Source organism: Hibiscus syriacus, unplaced genomic scaffold, assembly GCF_006381635.1.
Source record: "Hibiscus syriacus cultivar Baekdansim isolate YM2019G1 unplaced genomic scaffold, ASM638163v2 tig00112471_pilon, whole genome shotgun sequence".
NCBI lineage: Eukaryota > Viridiplantae > Streptophyta > Magnoliopsida > Malvales > Malvaceae > Hibiscus > Hibiscus syriacus.
Genome location: NW_024063340.1, coordinates 861,723 through 882,475, shown reverse-complemented (window position 1 = coordinate 882,475; position 20,753 = coordinate 861,723). Strand labels below are relative to the sequence as shown.

At 35.2% G+C, this 20,753-nt stretch overlaps 2 protein-coding genes across 4 annotated transcripts; both read left to right on the top strand.

Annotated features, from left to right (window-relative positions):
• Nucleotides 1-855: 855 nt before the first annotated feature.
• LOC120179951 (heat stress transcription factor A-6b-like) lies at nucleotides 856-20,145 on the top strand. Of its 2 annotated transcripts, XM_039185401.1 has the most exons (3): nucleotides 856-1,400; nucleotides 1,890-2,644; nucleotides 20,134-20,145. In XM_039185401.1, the coding sequence occupies exons 1-2, from the start codon at nucleotides 1,089-1,091 to the stop codon at nucleotides 2,637-2,639; spliced, it is 1,062 nt and encodes a 353-aa protein (XP_039041332.1). In that variant the 5' UTR covers nucleotides 856-1,088; the 3' UTR covers nucleotides 2,640-2,644; nucleotides 20,134-20,145. The 2 variants fall into 2 exon arrangements, with proteins under 2 accessions (XP_039041332.1, XP_039041331.1); XM_039185400.1 differs by lacking the exon at nucleotides 20,134-20,145 and having other exon boundaries at nucleotides 857-1,400; nucleotides 1,890-2,752.
• LOC120179949 (protein indeterminate-domain 12-like) lies at nucleotides 17,513-20,231 on the top strand. Of its 2 annotated transcripts, XM_039185399.1 has the most exons (4): nucleotides 17,513-17,720; nucleotides 17,969-18,118; nucleotides 18,212-18,605; nucleotides 19,500-20,231. In XM_039185399.1, the coding sequence occupies exons 2-4, from the start codon at nucleotides 17,971-17,973 to the stop codon at nucleotides 20,221-20,223; spliced, it is 1,266 nt and encodes a 421-aa protein (XP_039041330.1). In that variant the 5' UTR covers nucleotides 17,513-17,720; nucleotides 17,969-17,970; the 3' UTR covers nucleotides 20,224-20,231. The 2 variants fall into 2 exon arrangements, with proteins under 2 accessions (XP_039041330.1, XP_039041329.1); XM_039185398.1 differs by having other exon boundaries at nucleotides 17,513-18,118.
• The last annotated feature ends 522 nt before the right edge of the window (nucleotides 20,232-20,753 follow it).

The following is a 20,753-nucleotide window of genomic DNA, read 5'->3' as shown; positions in this document are numbered from 1 at the left end:
GCCATTGTCTAGCCAATCAAAAATAGGGTTGTAAATGAGACGAGACAGATCGCAAGCTACTCGAGATCGACTCGATCAAGGCTTAATAAATACTCAGATCGAATGGACTCGACTCGAGCTCGACTCGAGATCGAGCTACTTGATATTCGACTCGAAAAACTCGTGAGCAACTAAAAAATATAATATATTAATATTTTATATTTAAAAAATTATTAATAATATTAACATTTATGTACTGATTTTTTTTAAAATACAATAAGCTTTTCATGTATTTAAGATTTAGGTTTGAGTTTGAGGCATCAATCGAGTTAAGTTTAAGAATTTTTATTTATTTCGAGTCTTTTCGAGCTGCTCACGAGCTTCAGTTCAGGATTTCGAATTCGAGTAGAGCTTGAAATTTAAACTCACGAAATTTCGAATCGAGTCAAACTCCATTTCAAAGTTGTCAATTCAAGTCGAGCTTAACTCAGCTCGTTTACGGCTCTAATTTCAAATGGAATCCAATTTTTTTAAAAATAAAAAATATACAAAAAAGGTGGTCTAACCATGTCTCCATCAGGCCTTACCACTTGAAGTTCCAGAACTTTCCACACTAAAGAAAACGTACTTATTTTTTCATTATTTTATTCATAAAACAAATAAACAATTTTAAAAAAATCTTATTATTAAATCAAAATAAAATAATAAGGTTCCATTATAACCTCTAGAACTTTCTAAATAATTTTTTTATAAGAAACCAAATAAAATATAAATGTCCTTTTTAACCTATTTTTTATTACACACTTGTTTCCTTGGCTCTTATTATATATACGGGCGTGACTAAGCTACACAACTCTTGCTATAACGGCAAAAACGACCTTCCCAAGGAGGAAACTACCTCAACGAAAAACAGCTAAAGATTCTCTGTTTCACTTTCTATTTATGAACGTACTGTTTCACTTTAGATTCAGCTTCGAATTTTATTTTTACATGCTTGAGGAATCAGCTTGGCGTACATGAAGCTTCCCCTCTTTCAAGCTCCCGATCTTCTCCTTTCTCTTTTGGATTTTATCGAAACAAACAGTAGTCAAGAAGCTTGAAGTTAGACGATGAATCCGTATCTTCCGGTCAAGGAAGAGTATCCGAGCTCGAGTTATTTTCAGCCCGACGAGGACCCGTCGGCTATGATGATGATGCCGGCGCCGCAGCCGATGGAGGTTCTTAACGATTCGGGGCCGCCGCCATTTCTTACCAAGGCTTTCGACATTGTTGATGATCCTAGTACTAATTACATAGTTTCTTGGAGCAGAGGGGGCAACAGCTTTGTTGTGTGGAATCCTCACGCTTTCTCCACTAGTCTTCTTCCTCGATACTTCAAGCACAATAATTTCTCCAGTTTTGTTAGGCAACTCAATACTTACGTAAGTTTTCGCATTTCTTATTTATTCTGTTTATAATTTTTCAATTTTGAATGTTCTGGAATTCTGGGTTCCGTTCATTTCATTTGCAAACATTGGTTTATCTCCTAGTTCATTGGATGCAAAATGTTTCTTCTTTAAAATTATCGATGCTCGAGATTTTTCTTGAAAGTTCTGGAATCTCACATGACTTACAGATCATAAAAGTCATTTTTAAAATATTTTTATTACGTTTTTCTGTAGAATGCTCTTTGATGCCCGTTTCTGGGTTATTTTTTCTGCAAATTTTTAACAGACACTGAGCAACTTGTGTTTTTTTATTGTTTTTTTTCACCTATAATGGTTGTTTCTGGAAATGGGACCATTGCTCAATTATTTTTTATGCGGTATTTTGATAGGCTAGTCAATTTCCATCAACAATGAAATTAAACACGAATTAATTAATTAGCAAGTGTTTTGATTGATTATTGTGTGATTTTCATTTACTTGCAGGGTTTTAGAAAGACTGATCCAGACAAATGGGAATTTGCCAATGAAGGGTTTCTAAGGGGGCATAGGCATCTACTGAAGAACATTAGGAGGAGAAAGACAGCATCTCAGCCACTACTATCTAATCAAGCTTCGGGTCCTTGTGTCGAAGTCGGCCGATTCGGACTCGATGGCGATGTCGATCGATTGAAGCGCGGCAAGCAGGTTCTGATGATGGAATTAGTGAAGCTGAGGCAGCAACAACAGACGACTCGAGCTTACATTCAAGCCATGGAAGAAAGGCTGCAAGGAACCGAAAAGAAACAGCAGCAAATGATGTCGTTTCTAGCTAGAGCAATGCGGAACCCGGCTTTTATCCAGCAATTGATGCAACAAAAGGATAAAAGAAAGGAACTCGAAGAAGTTATGTCGAAGAAACGGAGGCGACTGGTTGGAGTTGATGTAGGCGAATCAAGCTGGATAAGTCCGGTTAAAACGGAGCCTTCCGAATGTGGTGATTACGGATACCGAGTGACCGAGTTGGAAGCATTGGCACTTGAAATGCAAGGGTATGGTAGGGCAAGGAGGGACCATGAAGAAACACAAGATGATTTCCAACACCATGATAAAGAACTCGACGAAGGCTTTTGGGAAGAGTTTCTGAACGAGAGATTCGAAGGTGAGTACGATATACCGGGAACCGAAGAAGGCGATGACGAAGATGTGAATGTATTGGATGACCGATTGGGATACTTGGGTTCAAGTCCAAAGTAGCATCAGTTCCTCTTATTTTTCTGCAAAATGGGTCTTCAAAAACACACAGTTAAGCCATAATGTTTCACACTGCTTTGATGGTTTCTTGGTATTTGGCAGGCGGATAGGGAAGAAAAAGAACAATATATCCATGAAAAAAATCTCCCTTGTTACTGGTGTTTCTAACCCTGTTCCCCCCCCCCCCCTTGTTATATATCCTTTTTGCAGCTTAATTTTCTGTCTTTGGTTTATGTTATTGCAGCTAGCTTTGTAGATCAGAATCTGCTGTGTTCATCGATCATGACTTATTTCGAAAGGTTCTTGTTCTGGTTTTTTTTACCCTAATGTACCATCCAATAAGCTGCAATCTTTTAATCCACTAATTAGCTGTGCTCTCTTTTTAATTTCTTTAGATTGTTCTGAAGCTGTTGAAAATCGACAAGTTGTAGCCGCAAGTTGCAAAGAATTCCAATGATCACTGGGTATTGTATTACGTACAAATTCATTAATGTAAAAAAGAAACATACTTTAATATCAATGATTTGAGCATGTTTTTCAATCCGTATATCAAACTTTTTTCAACAATAATGAACAATCATGAAAGGGTTTGCATTCGTGTCCCATGAAGATTTTTTCATGGCCATGGCAATTTGATTCTGATTGGTCGTTATCGAATCTTTTTCCAAATTGCAGAGCTTTAAAACTGGAAATGTACCATCTGCAAAATCAAACATAATGGTCTCTTGTCGATTGCTTTTAAATTATATTGCTTTCACCTGATGAATTCATGAATTCCCAGAAAAGAACAAGAGATTTTTTTGGTTTTTTCCTCCAAGATTTTGGCTGCTGTAATTTCTTCAAAAAGTTTAGAGATTTTCAAGGTGAAATTGGTAGACTATGAACATGTTCATGTCTTCAAAAGAGACATTCATGGTTGTCATCATGTTCTTATTTGTGGCTGGAAATTGCATTGTTCATCAACCACAAATCCATTGAAAATGGCTCTTGGAACATCGAAATTAAGTGAGAACAAAGAAAAAAACTCACATTCACAGTTTGTACCAATACAATTAATGTCCGTGGTATGTCAGAAAACCCAGGTCTAACTGCTGAAAAAAGAGAAAGCTGCAATGATTTTGGATCAAATTGGGGTTATTGATTCTTGTTTCTTCAACCTTTTTCAGATTAATCACTAGTTTTTCACTGTTGATCATGTTTAAACTAAAGGATCTTTTTGATATTTTGCTGCTGCATGTTGTTGATGCTGCTTTGATGGGACTGTTGCAGGACCCAGGCAAGTCTAAAGGTAAAATTGTTGCTTTTCTTTGAGACAAATTATGTTGAGGGGTTTTCTTATGATTAGATAGCATTATGCAACTTGACAAACATTTAATCATTTCATCAAATACATGAGAAAAAAGTAAAAAGACTAACGAACACCCTTTTCTCTGAGTGTTTAAATGATTCCAATCTTGTCAATGAGACTGTCCTGGTTACAAGAGCCCGTTTTGTTTGTCATGTAATCGAAACGAGACCTAGGAGATATTGCCGACCTGATATTAGCAGATGCCGATGAAGTAAAGTCCACTTTCTTTATAGTAAAAAGTTTTGGATCTTTTACACGTCTGAAGATAAATTTCTCTCGACGGTGACATCTTGTTGCCGTGGGGAGAGTACGTCGGAGCAAAGAACATTGATACTTGAGTGAGAATTAGAAACGATGAGATCAGTTGTCTTTGAATTGGTTTAACATACCAGTGTCATCTTTCGGTATCATTTCATGGGAGTGAACATGTTTGACATGGTATCTTGTTTTGGTTTAACTAGCTTCATGGAAAGCGTGTTCACATTCATGCATTGGACGTTCTTGGAGAGTTTTGAGCATCATATGTGTGACAGTTTGCAGACTGTCTGCCTTTAACTGTATACGATCTACCCGGTTAAAACCGTAAACTGTCACACAAGAATCTCTTTAAATAATCAACATAATGTTAACAATTGAAGCTAGTATTGTTGTCCGAAATATTGTATAGCTGTTTACGTTAAATGGTTGTCGAAATCGTTTAGAGGTGGATTAAAAATTTTGGATTTTAAAAGCGTGTTGACAATGGGCACGGGGTTTGCTGGGATCGGAACTTGAAGGCTGCCGGTTTTGGTAAAAATGGAGAGCCCAAATGCAGCTTCGCTGAATGATCTCAGTCGTAGAGCTATTAACTGAATTGAACACAAAGTCATTGCGACTCTTTCAGATTTGCCATATTAAGAAGCAAAGAGAAAATTCCAAGGGACGGGAGAATCATTGTTCATCATAGGTTGCAGCCGGTTGGAACTAAGGTTGGTTTATATTTGCCTAAATCCTTGGTTGATTTTGGTTGATTTTATTATGCTCTTAATGGATGTATTTGTTTTATATTTTGTTGCATATGTAATCTATATGGTTGCTGTTAGACGAGTACATACGGGTATGAGATTGATGGTAGGTATCCAGTTGAGTAGTGAGTGTGGGGTGGGGTAGATTTAATAATATACCAGTATGGGTGGTTATAGATTTAAAAATTTTAACCGTCGTGAGTGATGATACGAAAATATTAAATGAGTATGAGAATAAGGGAAAGAGTATCTACACCCAACCCACCCATTTACCATCCCTACTCGTCTGTCATTATGGGTTAAATATTATGGAGTACCTATTATAAAACATCCACTCAGAGATTATTTTACAACATAGATCATCAAAAAGGTTCAAACGATCAAATTTGAGTTTCAAAACTTATAAGCTAGTTTTGAAACCCATCCTATAAATATTGGGACTTAAAGATCAATTTCCGAAACTTGTTTAGGTGTTGTTATTTTAGTAAACTTGTCAGTGAGACTGAAGTTAGGGTCTCACAAAAGATATTGTGTCCAATCCTTTTCTTTTTGTTGGTTTCTATGTATTCACCTTGTTTTATAGCTCTTCCTTTAACACTCCTTTGATCTCTTTTTGTTTTCGTTGCACCCAAGTTGCTATTGCAATGAAAATGATGATTCAGCCACTGGTACTATAATTTGAAACAAAATGATTAGTTGATGTGTGCCAAAATTTCCTTGGCTCTTAGCGGTAACTCTTTCCTGGCAACACCATCATCTGTTAAGAGATGCCTCTCATTGCCTTGATAATCATATTTTTATTCATCTCGACGTGATGAATTTCATGTACCGTATAAAATAATATAAATCATAAAATAGAAGTATTTGTGCCATATTTTGTAAAAAAAAAATGGGCTGCCCTATTGGGAAAAAACCATGTTTTTGGCCTATAACCTCTTGTATGTTGTGGTTTTAATAGATAATTTATATTTTATGGATGGAGCTATGGAGGAGCGGCACAGTGGATTGATGGGCTAAAAACGAGGCGGAATTTGAGGTTCTACTTCTGTTTTCTTAACTCATCACTATATAGGAATGAGAGAGCCTCAACTCAACAAAAATTAAAGGTAGAAAGACATTAGAGGCCCTTGTATTTTAGAAAAAAAATCAATGTGACTTGTATTTTTTTTTCTTTCAATGTGGTTCTTCAACTCAAAACAAACCCAATATGACCTTTTGATCATTGTTTTCCATCGTTAACCGTTACGAACTTTACGATTTGACGTGGATATTCACAATACCGATGTGACAATCCACGGTGATAACATAACAGTCCACAGTGACTGATGACATGACAGATGACATGGCAGATGGGTTAAATTGATTTTTTTTGTTCAAGGGCCAAATTGATTTTTTTTAAAGTTCAAGGACTTATTTAATTTTTTTAAAAAATAAAAAAATATTTTAAATTATAAATATAAATTATTCAAATATTCAAAAAAATAAAAAAATAAAAAAAATAAAATTACTAAAAAATGAATATACATATTACAACAATAAAAAATTATAGCAAATTTTAATATATATATATATATATATATATATATATATAATAGGTTATAAAATAATTACTTATAATTATTAAAAAAATTAGAATGATATATTATACATAACATATACATGTAACATATAAACATATCATCAACACTTATATAAAATATTCTTACTAGATTAATCGAGAATTACAAAATTTAAATTAGTCGGGACTTATAATTTTTGCCTTTTGGATTAGTCGAAACTTATTATGTTTTCTAATTATCTTTTTGTAAGTGTTGACTAATTTAAAAGATAATTATAAAATAAGTTTCGGCATGAAATATAATTAGAAAATATAATAACTTTCGATTAATCCAACATTTGTAAATCTCAACTGATTTAAATTTTGTAAGTCTTGATTAATCAAGTGTTAATGATATGCTTATATATTACATGTATATATTATGTATAATATATATTTTAAAAATATTTTTAATAATTTATAGATTATCATTTTATAACCTATGATATATATTACATTTTTTTTATTTTTTATAATAGCTTTAGTATATTTAGTATGTATATTCAATTTTTTAGTAATTTATTCTTTTCGTATCTTTTATATTTATTTTTTTGAGCATTTGAATAATTTTATATTTAAAATTTATAATAAATTTTATTTTTTAAAAATTAAATAAACCATTGAACTTTTAGAAAATCAATTTGAACCTCGAACAAAATCAAAAATAATTTTAGCTCATCTACCAGGTCATTTATCATGTGATGAACCATTGTGAACCGCTATATCAGAATCGTAACAGTCAACAACGAAAAAAATTAGTCAAAGAGCCACATTAAATTTTTTTTATTAGATGGAGGGTCTCGTTGAGAGAGAGAAAAATACGAGTTGTACATTAGTTTTTTTTTAAATACTGGGGCCTCTATTACATTTTTACCAAAATTATATTTTAAAAATTTTATATTAACGATAAACAATTCATGATCCTAATATTGTTGTTGTTTTATTAAATTTGGTCATTCCAGTGAGATGATCACAAGGATTATAGTATAAAGTGATGTAGAACCAGTTCCATTGTTTTTATCTATTTATTACCTAATGTACACACAAGTTGAAAGAGAGAGAAAGGAGGCGAGTGACGAGGATAACTTATGGAAGAGCTCAACTTGTGTTTTATTTTCTTGCAGGGTAAATAATTTTGATGTCTGGTTTATCAAATTAATATAATTTTGGTATGAATTAAATAATTTTAGTGATCAAAATAAATATTATTTTATATATGAATTCGAATACCAACAATCGTAACATGATATTTGATCGTTTATGTCAAATTATCGAGAGTATTTAAAATATACTATTAATTAAATTATAATTTAAAAAATTAACCAATTTATAACCAAAATAATATATTTTACCAAAGAGAAAATGAGTCCAAGTGTTCAAGTCAGCGCTCGTGACTCGTGAGTGGCAAAAAGAAAAAGAACAACTGTAAAATGGATGTGAATAGAAAAAAGGAATTATATAAACAGACAAACGAATAGAAAGCCTATCCCTATCCCTTGCGCTTTCTCGTGAGTTTCAATGAACCATAATATGGGCCCAGTTCTCTTCTGAAGTTGATTTTCATTAAATTCAGGCCTATCCTCTCCTACTGCTGCTGGTAACTGAACAATTGTACAATGAAACACCTCTCCTCTGCCCTAAACCCTAATAATAATAAAAACATACTCTTACTCTGTCGGAGCCCCAAGAAACAAAGACATTTGACTGCAGCCTGCGGGATAAATAAATTGACCGTCGTCTACCGAATGGAAACTGGTCAATCCCCGAGTATACCATAAAGTTACAAAGATTGTACCCTGTAAATCAACCTCTAAAGTGAAATGTTTGGATTAATCAATAAACAGGAAACGATTCCTACGTAATCGATCTTCCCTAATATCTAACAAATCATCTTCTATCTTTTTTGATGAATTTACCAAGGACTATAGTTAGCCATTACACTCGATGTCGTCCTTAAAAGTATACCAATGTTCTTGACATGTTCATTGGCAGTTTGGCAATTTGCACTCCCTTTTTTTGGCAACCACCACTTCGAAGTCGAAATTTAGGGATGGTCATAGATGAAGTCTGATCGGATTTTTAGCTCATCTGATACAGATTCAAGTATAACATTCTTTCATTCATCATTCCTTTCCATTCGAGTTGAAATAAGTTTTATCAGATCTGAAACTGTTATGGTTATGGCGACTGATTTAGGGATTGTGTGTGAAAGAGGGCGAATTAGTGAATTCGGAACATGATTTCGTTCGAGCAAGGGATAAGGGCTCCATTGTTTCATAAATGAAGAAGCTAACGACACCGTATTCCCTGCTGGAATTGAGGTTGATGGATCAGTTTAACGGGTGGCCCAATGTCAGTACATGTATCGGTCCAAATTGATTAGTAATTAGATAGGATTGTCATTATATAAGGCAGTGTACATATACAATCATGTAACATGAAAAAATTACTAAGAAATAAAACTTCCGAAATCCTTTACCCCATCTCTCTGAAATCTTTTCTCTTCTTCAAGACATCACAGAAACTCGATTCAAAAGCTAAAAAAAAAAACACATACTCAGTATTCAATCTCATATATATAAAACTTTTTACTAGGTGAAATAGAGATCTAATTAAAAATATATATACAAAGGGAGAAATACTATAGTAATTATTCTTAAATATATAAAGGTCAATTATTCTATTATTTATAAGTCAAGACGAGAATTTTTTGTCATAATCTCGAACCTGATCTGACATTATCTTTAAAAAAAACTAGGCCCAAATTTAAATTTAAAAAAAAAAAACATTAGGATTTGAGCAAGTCAAATACCTACTATATGCGCCATCAATGAAACGTTGCTATTATCTCTAATTATTGGTATAATATTTTTTTGGATTAAGCTAAAGTGATTATAAAGTAGTATCTGTTCTAAATATTCTTAACCATTTTACAGTAAACGCTCAATCACCCGACACCTCTAGAAATAGCAACCATTCCTTTAACCATAGGAAAAATATCTAATTTCTTAATATATATATATATATATATATAAGGTGTTTTATATATATACATAATGATATACCCTAGTTAGCATACATATATTTATTTGTAAATGCAAATTTTAAAATGATTAATTAAGTCAAAAAATTTAATCTAATATTTGAATTGTAATAAAAAGTATTAAAAATTAATAAAATTGCGTATTACATAATACATGTAGATACATATCAATACAATCATTTGTAAGCAAAACAAAGCATGAACTGCTTGATATCCATCTTGGATGGAAACCATGGGAGATAACCGGTACTAGTGTGATACCAAGAGCCATTGTAGAACCAACCAACCTTCAAAATAATATATATATATATATATATAATTAATAAGCATTTGATGCAACCAACGATTCGTCGGTTTAGTAGATGAGACAGTGAATATTTTAAGCAAGATTAAGAGTTTCAATATTAATATTTTTGTGTAATCGAATAATGAATTGGATACCGATAATTATAATTGAAAAAATATTTGATGCAGTGATAAAATATATGACATTTTCAATAAGAGAAAATAGATTTGAACTTTATAACTCTTGACAAGATATGACGACGCAGGAGAGAAATAAAAGCCAAAAAAAAAATGAATGAAAAAAACATAGAGCCAAAACTGCATGCGAGAATCTGGTAATAGAAGAACCCGTGAATTAGGTGATGAACCCCATTGGCATAAGTATGGTTTCACAATCTCTTGTGGTTTCCCAATCCCTTGTTTCTGCATGCAAAACAGGGGAAAACAATAGTGCAGCATATTCACATCATTGCATTGGCAATTCAAATCCCACGGCCATCATAACTCTGCATCACAGCTCCGTCAAATATAGAGCTTAGAATGGTTTTTTTATTTTTGTTATTTTGTTGATGTTTTTGAATTTCTCTTTTAAGCTTAAATTGTGAATGGAAAGATTTACATGTTTTTACTTTGGTTCATTGAAACCTCTCGTACGTATGTATATTTGGATGAAATTGAAAGATTTCAGTTAGGGAAATCTTCAAGTGAAGTTGATGTAATAGATAGATCGACTCATCAAATTCCTATTCAAATAGGGTTGATCACTCAAGGAGAGGTAGTTTCTTAGCCATGAATAATTGGACAAGTTTTTTTTCTTGTATTCTCCTTTAACTCGAGGAAGTTATAACACTCTAAACTCAATCAATATACGATGAGTTTAAGTTATTACGTTGGGACGTAGTAATAATCGTCAAATTAAAAATGTTTATTTCAAATATAAGCTCATATCTTAACATAAAATATAAAAGATAGTTATAAATAATATAAACCGAAACTTCGTAACAATTTAATGTAAATCAAAACTGAAATATATCCATAGACTTTACACACGCATAGATAAGGATCCTCTAAATGTATATGTTCACTGAAGAAATTAGTATTGTACTCTTGTATGGAAACGATGGATATGTTGTCACCACGATACTCCTCGATCAAGCTCAAGCTATTAACCTGTAAACAAAATTATCTGAAAACCAAACTTACAAAACTTAGTGATACACGTCTAGTCAGCTATACTACTTGTAATTTATAAACACAAGCATATTAGGCAATATAAATCGCGAGAGGTAAGTCTAGGAAATCATCAATAAGAAATTAAGCTAGTCATCTTAGCTATTATCGATATGATGGAGTTCACATTTATATACTAATTTTACCTACCCTCAGTTATCAATCAATAAACGCAATGATTACAATATCACATAAACTATACATATGGACAACAGTATTGTAACCCAATGTCAACTAGCAATCGGGTGATAATCAGGTGGTTAAGATATGAAATGTTGATATCATATAGTATCGATAATGATCTCGTCATGTTGAACGTAAGTCAAAAAAGGGGGAGAGTTTTTTCAACAAATTGGGCAGCAACATGAGCGGCTAGATGATATTGTTGAAAAAAAATATTAGGCACCGAATGATGCATCATTTGTTGAAAATGGTAATGGATAAATCATACATTTAGCCATTGTATTTTAAGGTAATTACAAGATTAGTCCCTAAGCTTCAATTATAAATACCCTAGTCTATTTAGCTTCAAGATATTGTTGACGGAGGTGTTCTAATACACGGTGGTTCACACGAATTGTCAGAAACGATCCAAACGAACCCAGATTCGAGCGGAAGCGATGGATGCAGACGAAGGGAATGTGAAAATTGAGAAGTTCGATAGTGCGGACTTTAGCTTTTGGAAGATACAAATTGAAGATTTTTTATACCAGAAAAATCTATATCAACCTCTCTCAGGAAAGCAACCAGAGGGCATGAAGAATGAAGGCTGGCTCTTCTCGACAGACAAGCCATCGGAGTTATCCGACTGACGTTATCCCGCAATGTTGTTTTTAACATAGCAAAGGAAAATACCACAGCGGGTCTTATGGCGGCTCTCTCCAGTATGTATGAGAAGCTATCGGCCTCAAACAAAGTTCACTTGATGAGGCGATTATTCAATTTGCGGATGGCGGAAGGGGCATCAGTGGCTCAACACCTAAATGAACTCAACACATAAATGAACTCAACACAATCACAACCCAGTTGAGTTCCGTGGAAATTGAATTCGATGATTAAGTTCGAGCTTTAATTCTCTTATCATCTCTGCCAGACAGTTGGAATGCTACTGTTATAGCAGTCAGCAGCTCGTCGGGAAACATCAAATTAAAATTTGACGATGTTCGAGATCTGGTATTGAGCGCAGAAATTCGACGGAGAGAATCGGGTGAAGCATCAACCTCATCAGCCTTGCACACCGAGTCTAGAGGGAGAACTTCATAAAGAAATTCAAATCGTGGCAGATCGAACTCCAGAAGGGGCAAATCAAGAACGGGAAAGAAATATTTTACCTGTTATAATTGTGGCAAGAATGGTCACTTTAAAAGAGATTGTTGAGCACTGAAGAAAGTTACTGACGCACAGGAATCTGCCAACATGACATAGGAGACTGGTGATGTCATGATTTTAAGCGTCAACAGTCCAATTGAATCATGGATATTGGTTTCAGGAGCATCTTTCCACTCCACCCCATGCCAAGAAATCATGGAGAACTATGTCAGGGGTGATTTTGGGAAGGTTCATCTAGCTGATGATGAAACCTTGAAGATCGTCAGAAAATGAGATATCCGATTAAAGCTGTCAAACCAGACCAACTGGACGCTGAAAGGAGTGAGACATATTCCTGGCCTCAAAAGAAATCTGATTTCTGTTGGACAGCTTGATGGAGAAGGATATAGTACAACCTTTTCAGGTTGTGAATGGAAGATTACCAAAGGAGCACTCGTTATTGCTCGTGGTAAGAAGACTGATACTCTCTATGTAACCTCAAACTTAGAGAATATCATTGCTGCAGTAGATGCTGATGGAAGATCAAGCCTATGACACCAAAGGCTTGGCCATATGATGCAACCTTGAAGATCGTCAGAAAAGGAGACATCCGATTAAAGCTGCCAAATCGTACCAACTGGACGCTGAAAGGAGTGAGACATATTATTGACCTCAAAAGAAATCTTATTTCTGTTGGACAACTTGATGGAGAATGATATAGTACAACCTTTTCAGACTGTGAATAGAAGATTACCAAATGAGCACTCGTCATTGCTCGTGGTAAGAAGACTGGTACTCTCTATGTAACCTCAAACTTAGAGAATATCATTACTGCAGTAGATGCTGATGGAAGATCAAACCTATGGCACCAAAGGCTTGGCCATATGAGCGAGAAAGGGATGAAGACACTCTTGTCAAAAGGGAAGCTTCCAGATCTAAAGAATGTAGATGTCAGACTATGCGAGGATTGCATCTTTGGAAAACAAAAGAAAGTCAGTTTTGCAAAGATTGGAAAGACACCCAAGGCAAAAAAATTAGAGTTGGTTCATACTTATGTATGGGGACCATCTTCAGTTCCATCTCTTGTAGGCTCACTATATTATGTCACCTTCATCGGTGATTTTACAAGGAAGGCCATGGTGGAAAATGAAAATGGTTTGAAAGTCAAGTGGTTGAGGTCTGATAATGGAGGAGAGTACAGAAATAGAAGATTCAGAGATTTCTGCGCAAACAATGGGATCAAGATGGAGACAACAGTTCCCATGACATCGCGGCAGAATAGCATAGCAGAGCGCATGAACAGAACTCTGAATGAACGTACCAGAAGTATGAGGATACATCCTGGCTTGCCCAAAATGCTATAGGCTGAAGCTATCAACACTGCAGCTTACCTGATCAACCATGGGCCCTCAATTCCCTTGGATGGTGGAATACCAGAGGAATTTTGGAGCAAGGAAGAAATAAACCTTTCACACTTAAGAGTCTTTGGTTGTATTTCTTATGTACACATAAACTCTGCTGAAGGAAGTGAACTTGATGTCAAGTCCAACAAATGTGTATTTGTTGGTTATGGTGGTGATGAGTTCGGTTACCGGTTTTGGGACTACAAAAATCGGAAGATCACCAGAAGCAAAGATGTTATTTTCAATAAGAATGTGATGTACAAAGACATGTCAACCATATAATCAATTAGCTCCAATACCGAAGCTGAAACAAAGGAATTTGCTGAGTTTGAGGAGATTTCTAGAAATGATGTTCAGATCAGTCCTGAAGCATTTCAAAAAGAACCAGGCACACCAGAACTAAGACGTTCCTCTAGAATTCCTAAACCAACCCAGCTTTATTCGCCTTCTTTGCACTACTTGTTGCTGACTGATGAAGCAATGCAGGTGGAGGATTCAGTCAAGTGGGAGTCTTCCATGAAAAATGAGATGGACTCGCTTATGTCAAATCAGACATGAGAATTAGCTGAATTACCACAAGGCAAGAAAGCGCTCCACAACAAGTGGATTTACAGGATCAAAGAAGAGCACGATAGGAGCAAACGCTACAAAGCAAGATTAGTTGTCAAAGGTTTTCAGCATAAAGAATGTATTGACTACAATGAAATTTTCTCTCCAATCGTAAAACTGTCTACAATCAGACTGGTGTTGAAAATTGTACATGTAGAGAATTTACATCTTGAGCAGTTAGATGTAAAGACAGCTTTCATTTATGGTGATTTGGAGGAAGAAATCTATATGAGGCAGCCATAAGGCTTCATAGAGGCAGGAAACAAAAACCTGGTATGCAGGTTGAAGAAGAGCTTGTATGGTTTAAAACAAGCTCCTAGATAGTGGTACAAGAAGTTTGATAGCTTCATGAGTAGTAGTGGTTTTACTAGATGCCAAACAGATCATTGTTGCTACATCAAGAGGTTCGACAATAGCTTCATTATTTTATTTTTGTACGTTGATGACATACTCGTTGCAGGCTCAGACATGCAAGAGATTATAAACTTGAAGCAAAAATTGTCGAAACAATTTACTATGAAGGATCTGGACGCTGCAAAGAAGATTCTTGGGATGAGGATTAAGAGAGACACAAAGCCGGGAACTTTGATGTTATCACAGGCTGAGTACATCAACAAAGTACTCTCCAGGTTCAACATGCAAGATGCTAAACCAGTAAGTACACCTTTAGGTGTTCATTTTAGACTCTCCAAAGAACAGTCACCAAAGACGGAGGAAGAAAGTGCACACATAGTGAAGGTGTCGTATGCCTCAACAATTGGAAGTCTGATGTATGCCATGGTTTGTACCAGACCAGATATTGCTCATGCAGTGGGAGCTGTTAGCAGGTACATGAATAATCCGGGAAAGGTACACTGGGAAGCAGTCAAATGGATCCTCAGATATCTACGGGGTACTACAAACAAAGCACTTTGTTTCAAAGGTGGAGATACGATACTGACAGGTTATGTAGATGCTGACTTGGTCGGAAATGTTAACATCAGAATGAGCACTACAGGGTATGTCTATACTCTAGGAGGTACTGCAGTGAGTTGGTGACGCCAGACAGAATAGTGATTATCCTGCAAGCGCTCCAACAGATGATTCACAAGAGAAAATTCGCCCAAAAAAATCCAGAGAAAAAAAGTCTCTAGGGTTTAATAAAATATTATCAAATCAAACAATGCCAAAATCAGTCCACAAGCCGGACTGTTATAGCCAAAAATCGTCTTTATTCGAATTTTTCCAAAAATAGAAAAATCCCGAAAATCACTCTAAATTGAAATTCGAAATAAAATAAGCAATCTCCAAAAAATCCGGCCTAAATTGGATTTAAATTGACTTCCTAATTGACAATCGAAATATTACCATAAATAATAAAAAATATCTAATTCTAGTGATTCGGAGGGGAAAACGGCAGAATTTGAGGTTGAAAAAAGGCCACATGGAGCATAGCTCATGTGGAGAGCGTGCGCGTCGAAAAGAGCTTTCTGGATTGGGGTCTTATGTGCGATTCTGACACCTGTAGCCAAAGTTATGGCCAAAAGACTGAAACATACTCAAAACGACCCCAATGAGGAACATGTCACAATCAATTCCCGCCTTTGCGCTGATCTGCCAATTCATGGTATCTCAGCGCCATCAAGGTGCAATCTGACAGCTCAGCATCATCTGTCTCGGATCCCCCTGCATCAGTTGGGTTTCTCAACTATAGAAGATAGTTGCTCTCTCCACAACTGAAGCAGAATATGTCGTTGTTACGGAAGCCAACAAGGAGATGGTCTGGCTCCAAAGTTTCTTGGAAGAGTTAGGCAAAAAACAATTCGTCTATTCATTCTAGGACGAAGCACATACAATTGAGATATCATTTTTATTCAGTCTCTTCTGGAAGATGGGATTTTGAAACTTGAAAATATTAGTGGAACTCAAAATCCGACAAACATGTTGACAAAGACGGTGACCACTGACAAACTAAAGTTGTGTTCAGCTTCAGTTGACATGCTAGAATAACATGACCAGAAATACTACTGCATTGATCAAGGTGTGAAGAAAGATTAAAATCAGTCTTCAAGTGGGAGATTGTTGAAAGTAAGTCGAAAAAGGGGGAGAGTTTTTTCAACAAATTGGGCAGCAACATGAGCGGCTAGATTATATTGTTGAAAAAAAATATTAGGCACCGAATGATGCATCATTTGTTGAAAATGGTAATGGATAAATCATACATTTAGCCACTGTATTTTTAGGGTAATTACAAGATTAGTCCTTAAGCTTCAACTATAAATACCCTAGTCTATTTAGCTTCAAAATCATCCCAAATCATTTCTTTCTTCCAATACTAGAAAGCTTTCTTGTGAGTAGTGAGTGTTTTGTAAACACCTGTAAATTTTCTCTCTAGTAAAAGATCTGCAGCAGTCCGGAGACGTAGGCACAATTGGCTGAACTCCGTTATCAATTTTGGGTATTATTTTTCCGCTTTTATTTCGCATTCTCACTAATCTGGTTATAGGGAAATTACTCGTACTCGGTTTATTTCCCAACACGTCACACATGCCATATGTACTTGTCCAGTAACAATGGAACATAATTAAGAGGGAAATTCAATTTCACTAAGTTTCAGTAAACAATTCTTACAGTAAATCCCAATAAGAGGTCACCTAATTTTACATAGCATCATACTAAGCTATGCTTTAAACAATTGGTCCTGAACCCTAAAATGGAACGAAATTAAATTTTAATGATAATATGCATAAGGGCGAAGTTATACTCCGTCTTGGAGGTTATTACCCTTTTTTATTGTTAAAAAATATATAAATAAATATTTATTTAAATATTTTAATTTTACAATCTTATTTATTTTTTGTTGTTTACGCTTTTACCATGCTTTGTAAGCTACTAAATCGTACTATTTAATTAATATAACATTATAATTCCTTCTAGGGTTTGGGTGTTATATAACAGGGACAAAGGAAAAGACAGGAAGTGCCAACGTCAGAGGGTATAAATTATTGGAGTATAAGAATATTTAAACAAAAAATGAAAGCAAAATTCGCTGAATCAACTGGGGCTGAGCCGAGATATTTCCTAGCCAATGCTTCCTCTAAGAGCTGCCCCCTACTATCTTCCTTTTCTAGATTTCTTAACACTTTTTTTTATCTCACCTGAATTTTATTTGTAATGATCTACTATTATCTAAACCACCCTGCTACTGAAACTTTCCACTCTTATTCTTCCCCTCTCAAAATCTCTCTGTAAATCTTTATATCTGCAGAAAGGAAAAGGTTAGATTCTCAGTTCTTGAGGGTTTTTTTACCCTTATATATATCGGATTGTGTTGCAGAGTTTTTCTGACGAACAATCCATGGCTAGATGGTGGCTTGGAGAGAATAACCCATCATCATCTCTTCACGAGATTTTGTTTATAATTATACCCTTTCAACACAACAGCTAATACTGTGAAAAAAAAAGGGAGAAATCAAATTAATCTTTCTGGGTTTTTTTTCTTGTTCGTTCGTTCTTTCTTTCCCAGACATGTTTCCAACAGTTATGTCCAATTCCAGTTCTTGGTCGGAGGAAGTTAGTGTTTCTTCTATTACAAGGGTTCAAGACAACCTAGGCAGCTTAAATCCCATTGTTCCAACCAAAGTTAAGAAGAAAAGAAATTTCCCAGGGAACCCAGGTAAAACTTTGTTCGGTTCGAAAACATGTTTTTTGACAGTTAAAAAAAAGCACAATCTGTGTTTAACTGTTTGATGTTGTTGCTGCTGAGTAGACCCTGACGCTGAAGTGATTGCTTTGTCTCCCAAGTCTTTGCTGACGACCAACAGATTCGTGTGCGAGATCTGTAATAAAGGTTTCCAAAGAGATCAAAACCTTCAGCTCCATAGAAGGGGACATAACCTTCCATGGAAACTGAAGCAAAGGAGCAGAGAGATGAAGAAGAAAGCCTATGTTTGCCCCGAGCCTACGTGTGTGCATCACCATCCGTCGAGGGCTTTAGGCGATCTTACCGGCATCAAGAAACACTTTTGCCGGAAACATGGAGAGAAGAGATGGAAGTGTGAGAAATGCTCAAAGTTCTACGCTGTTCAATCTGATTGGAAAGCTCATTCTAAGACTTGTGGAACCAGAGAATATAGATGTGATTGTAGAACCCTTTTCTCAAGGTATGTATTTCATATTTCATAGATACGATTTATTGATCGATTAATTCGTGTTGTTTACGAAATTCAGGTTTTAAACTTTAGACTAAATCTCTTTGGTATTTCGTGGGGAAATCCATTTTTGTTTTGCTTTGTTGCTCCTGTTACACGATAATGGTAAGTCATGCAAGGGAATATATGTGGGAACTTAAATGCATGAAGTCACAGGTTTTTGTGTTGTCGAAGTTGGACACCATTAATACAAATCATCTGTATCTGTCTTTTGGAGACCTAATTCTAAAAGAAATACCTTTTAAATCTGAACCAGATGACAATCTTCATATTATCTGAAAAAAACATGTTTTTTTTCTCTGTTTTTTCTTTTCTTTTTTGTATCTTGTTATCGAGTGGACTGCGGTCTCAAAAACAATGATGATATCCAAAAGAAATGAAGCAGAAGAAATTACTATAATTATTGCTTTTTGGAGTTCACGGTACAATTGATCAGAAATCTTTTACAAAATTTTATTTCATTTTAGCTTGCCATCATTAACTCGCAGAGATCATCATAAGGTAGAGACTGAAGAAATCTGCAAAAATATCTGGGGGGATGATTTTGTTATTTTCCTTTTTTTTCACTATCCATCATGATCAATTAGATCATGTTTGATTGCATATCTTTTGTTACATGCATGAAGCTCTAGTTTAAATATTAATATATATATATAACACTATCCATCACTATTTTACCAAATTCATGAAAATTTAAGTCATTTGTTTGGATGCATTACGTACACATTGATTAACATTTGACCAACAAACATAAAGTTTATTACATTTATGATTTATTCAATGCGCATGCATGATCCTAGGGTTTTGAGTTTTCATGGGTGTTTTCTTCTTTGTGAAAATCTCTAGGAAGGACAGTTTCATAACGCACAGAACATTTTGTGATGCATTGGCTGAAGAAAGTGCAAGGTTTTCAGCTAATCACCCTGCCTCCTCCTCCGTATCTGGTGTCGCCTTCGCCGTGAATCCTCCGATTTTCCCTTTCCAAACTCATATCTCTTTCCAGCCATGGCTGGAACCTACTCAGACCTCTAACCCTAACCCTAATGATAATAATAATCCACTTCATGTCAAGCCTTGGCCTCATAACTTTGTTCCATTCTCCCAAGAACCGGCTCAGCCGCCGCCTCCGAAGCTCGGCATCGTATCATCCTTCCAGAACCTCCATGTCAGCAATAACATTTACTCCAATGTTGCCATGCCGGCCACCGCGCTCCTTCAAAAGGCCGCCACCGTTGGCGCAACTGCTACGCAGATAAACGACGACGAAGGAGGTGGCAACAACAACATGGCTAGCTATGTCTCATCGGATTTTTTCGGTTTCGGCGCCGGAAGCTTGGGCTCATGGCAGAAGAGCAGCGACCATTTCACGAGGGATTTTCTAGGTTTGACCGGAGACAATCACCATCATGCTGGTGCCAATGGGGAAGTTAACTTTAGCATGAACGTGAGAGAGGTTCTAACTTACGCCGGGGGACTGGAGTTGCAGCAGTTTGAGAGAAACCACTCCATGTTGAAACCCCAGGGTTTTGGATTCGCTGAGCCTGCCTCGGAAACATGGGGTGACTGCTAATGGTCAAAAAGGGTTAAATTATGGTTTGATCTCTCTACTATACTTGAATTTGGAATTTAGTCCTTGTATTTTAATTTGAAATAGTTTGCTATTTTTACTTTAATATTATCATTAATTATCTTTAAAAAATAGAATTATTCTGATTAAAATGTTGACATGAATTCTTTACTTACAAACACTCCATACAAATTACGTAGAATAAAAAAATAAAATGTAATGATTAAGTCTCTACTTTAAGCATAGTAGAGGGATCAAAACCAAATTTAGACCACAAAGTAAGTAGTAGATAATATGGCAATATTGTTCTTCTCTATGTTCAGCGAAAAAGAAAGGAGGCAAAGGGGGCATGATAAACTCCATGGAAATATTCAGTCCCTTTAAAAATTTTAAACTATCATATATTTTAAATTTTATTAATGTATTTTTTATTAAAATTTATTTTCGTCTATTAAAATTTTATAGGTATAAATTAACTCCCCTAAAATTTTATAAGTTTAAATTCACCCATACACAAAATCCTAATTCTATCT

What these genes read in the sequence shown, in the direction of transcription:
- LOC120179949 (XM_039185399.1), top strand. Translation starts at nt 17,971, where the DNA reads ATGTTTCCAACAGTTATGTCCAATTCCAGTTCTTGGTCGGAGGAAGTT. An exon ending in AAATTTCCCAGGGAACCCAG is followed by an intron (nt 18,119 to 18,211) that starts GTAAAACTTTGT and finishes GCTGCTGAGTAG; the next exon opens with ACCCTGACGCTGAAGTGATT. An exon ending in TGTAGAACCCTTTTCTCAAG is followed by an intron (nt 18,606 to 19,499) that starts GTATGTATTTCA and finishes GAAAATCTCTAG; the next exon opens with GAAGGACAGTTTCATAACGC.
- LOC120179951 (XM_039185401.1), top strand. Translation starts at nt 1,089, where the DNA reads ATGAATCCGTATCTTCCGGTCAAGGAAGAGTATCCGAGCTCGAGTTAT. An exon ending in TTAGGCAACTCAATACTTAC is followed by an intron (nt 1,401 to 1,889) that starts GTAAGTTTTCGC and finishes ATTTACTTGCAG; the next exon opens with GGTTTTAGAAAGACTGATCC.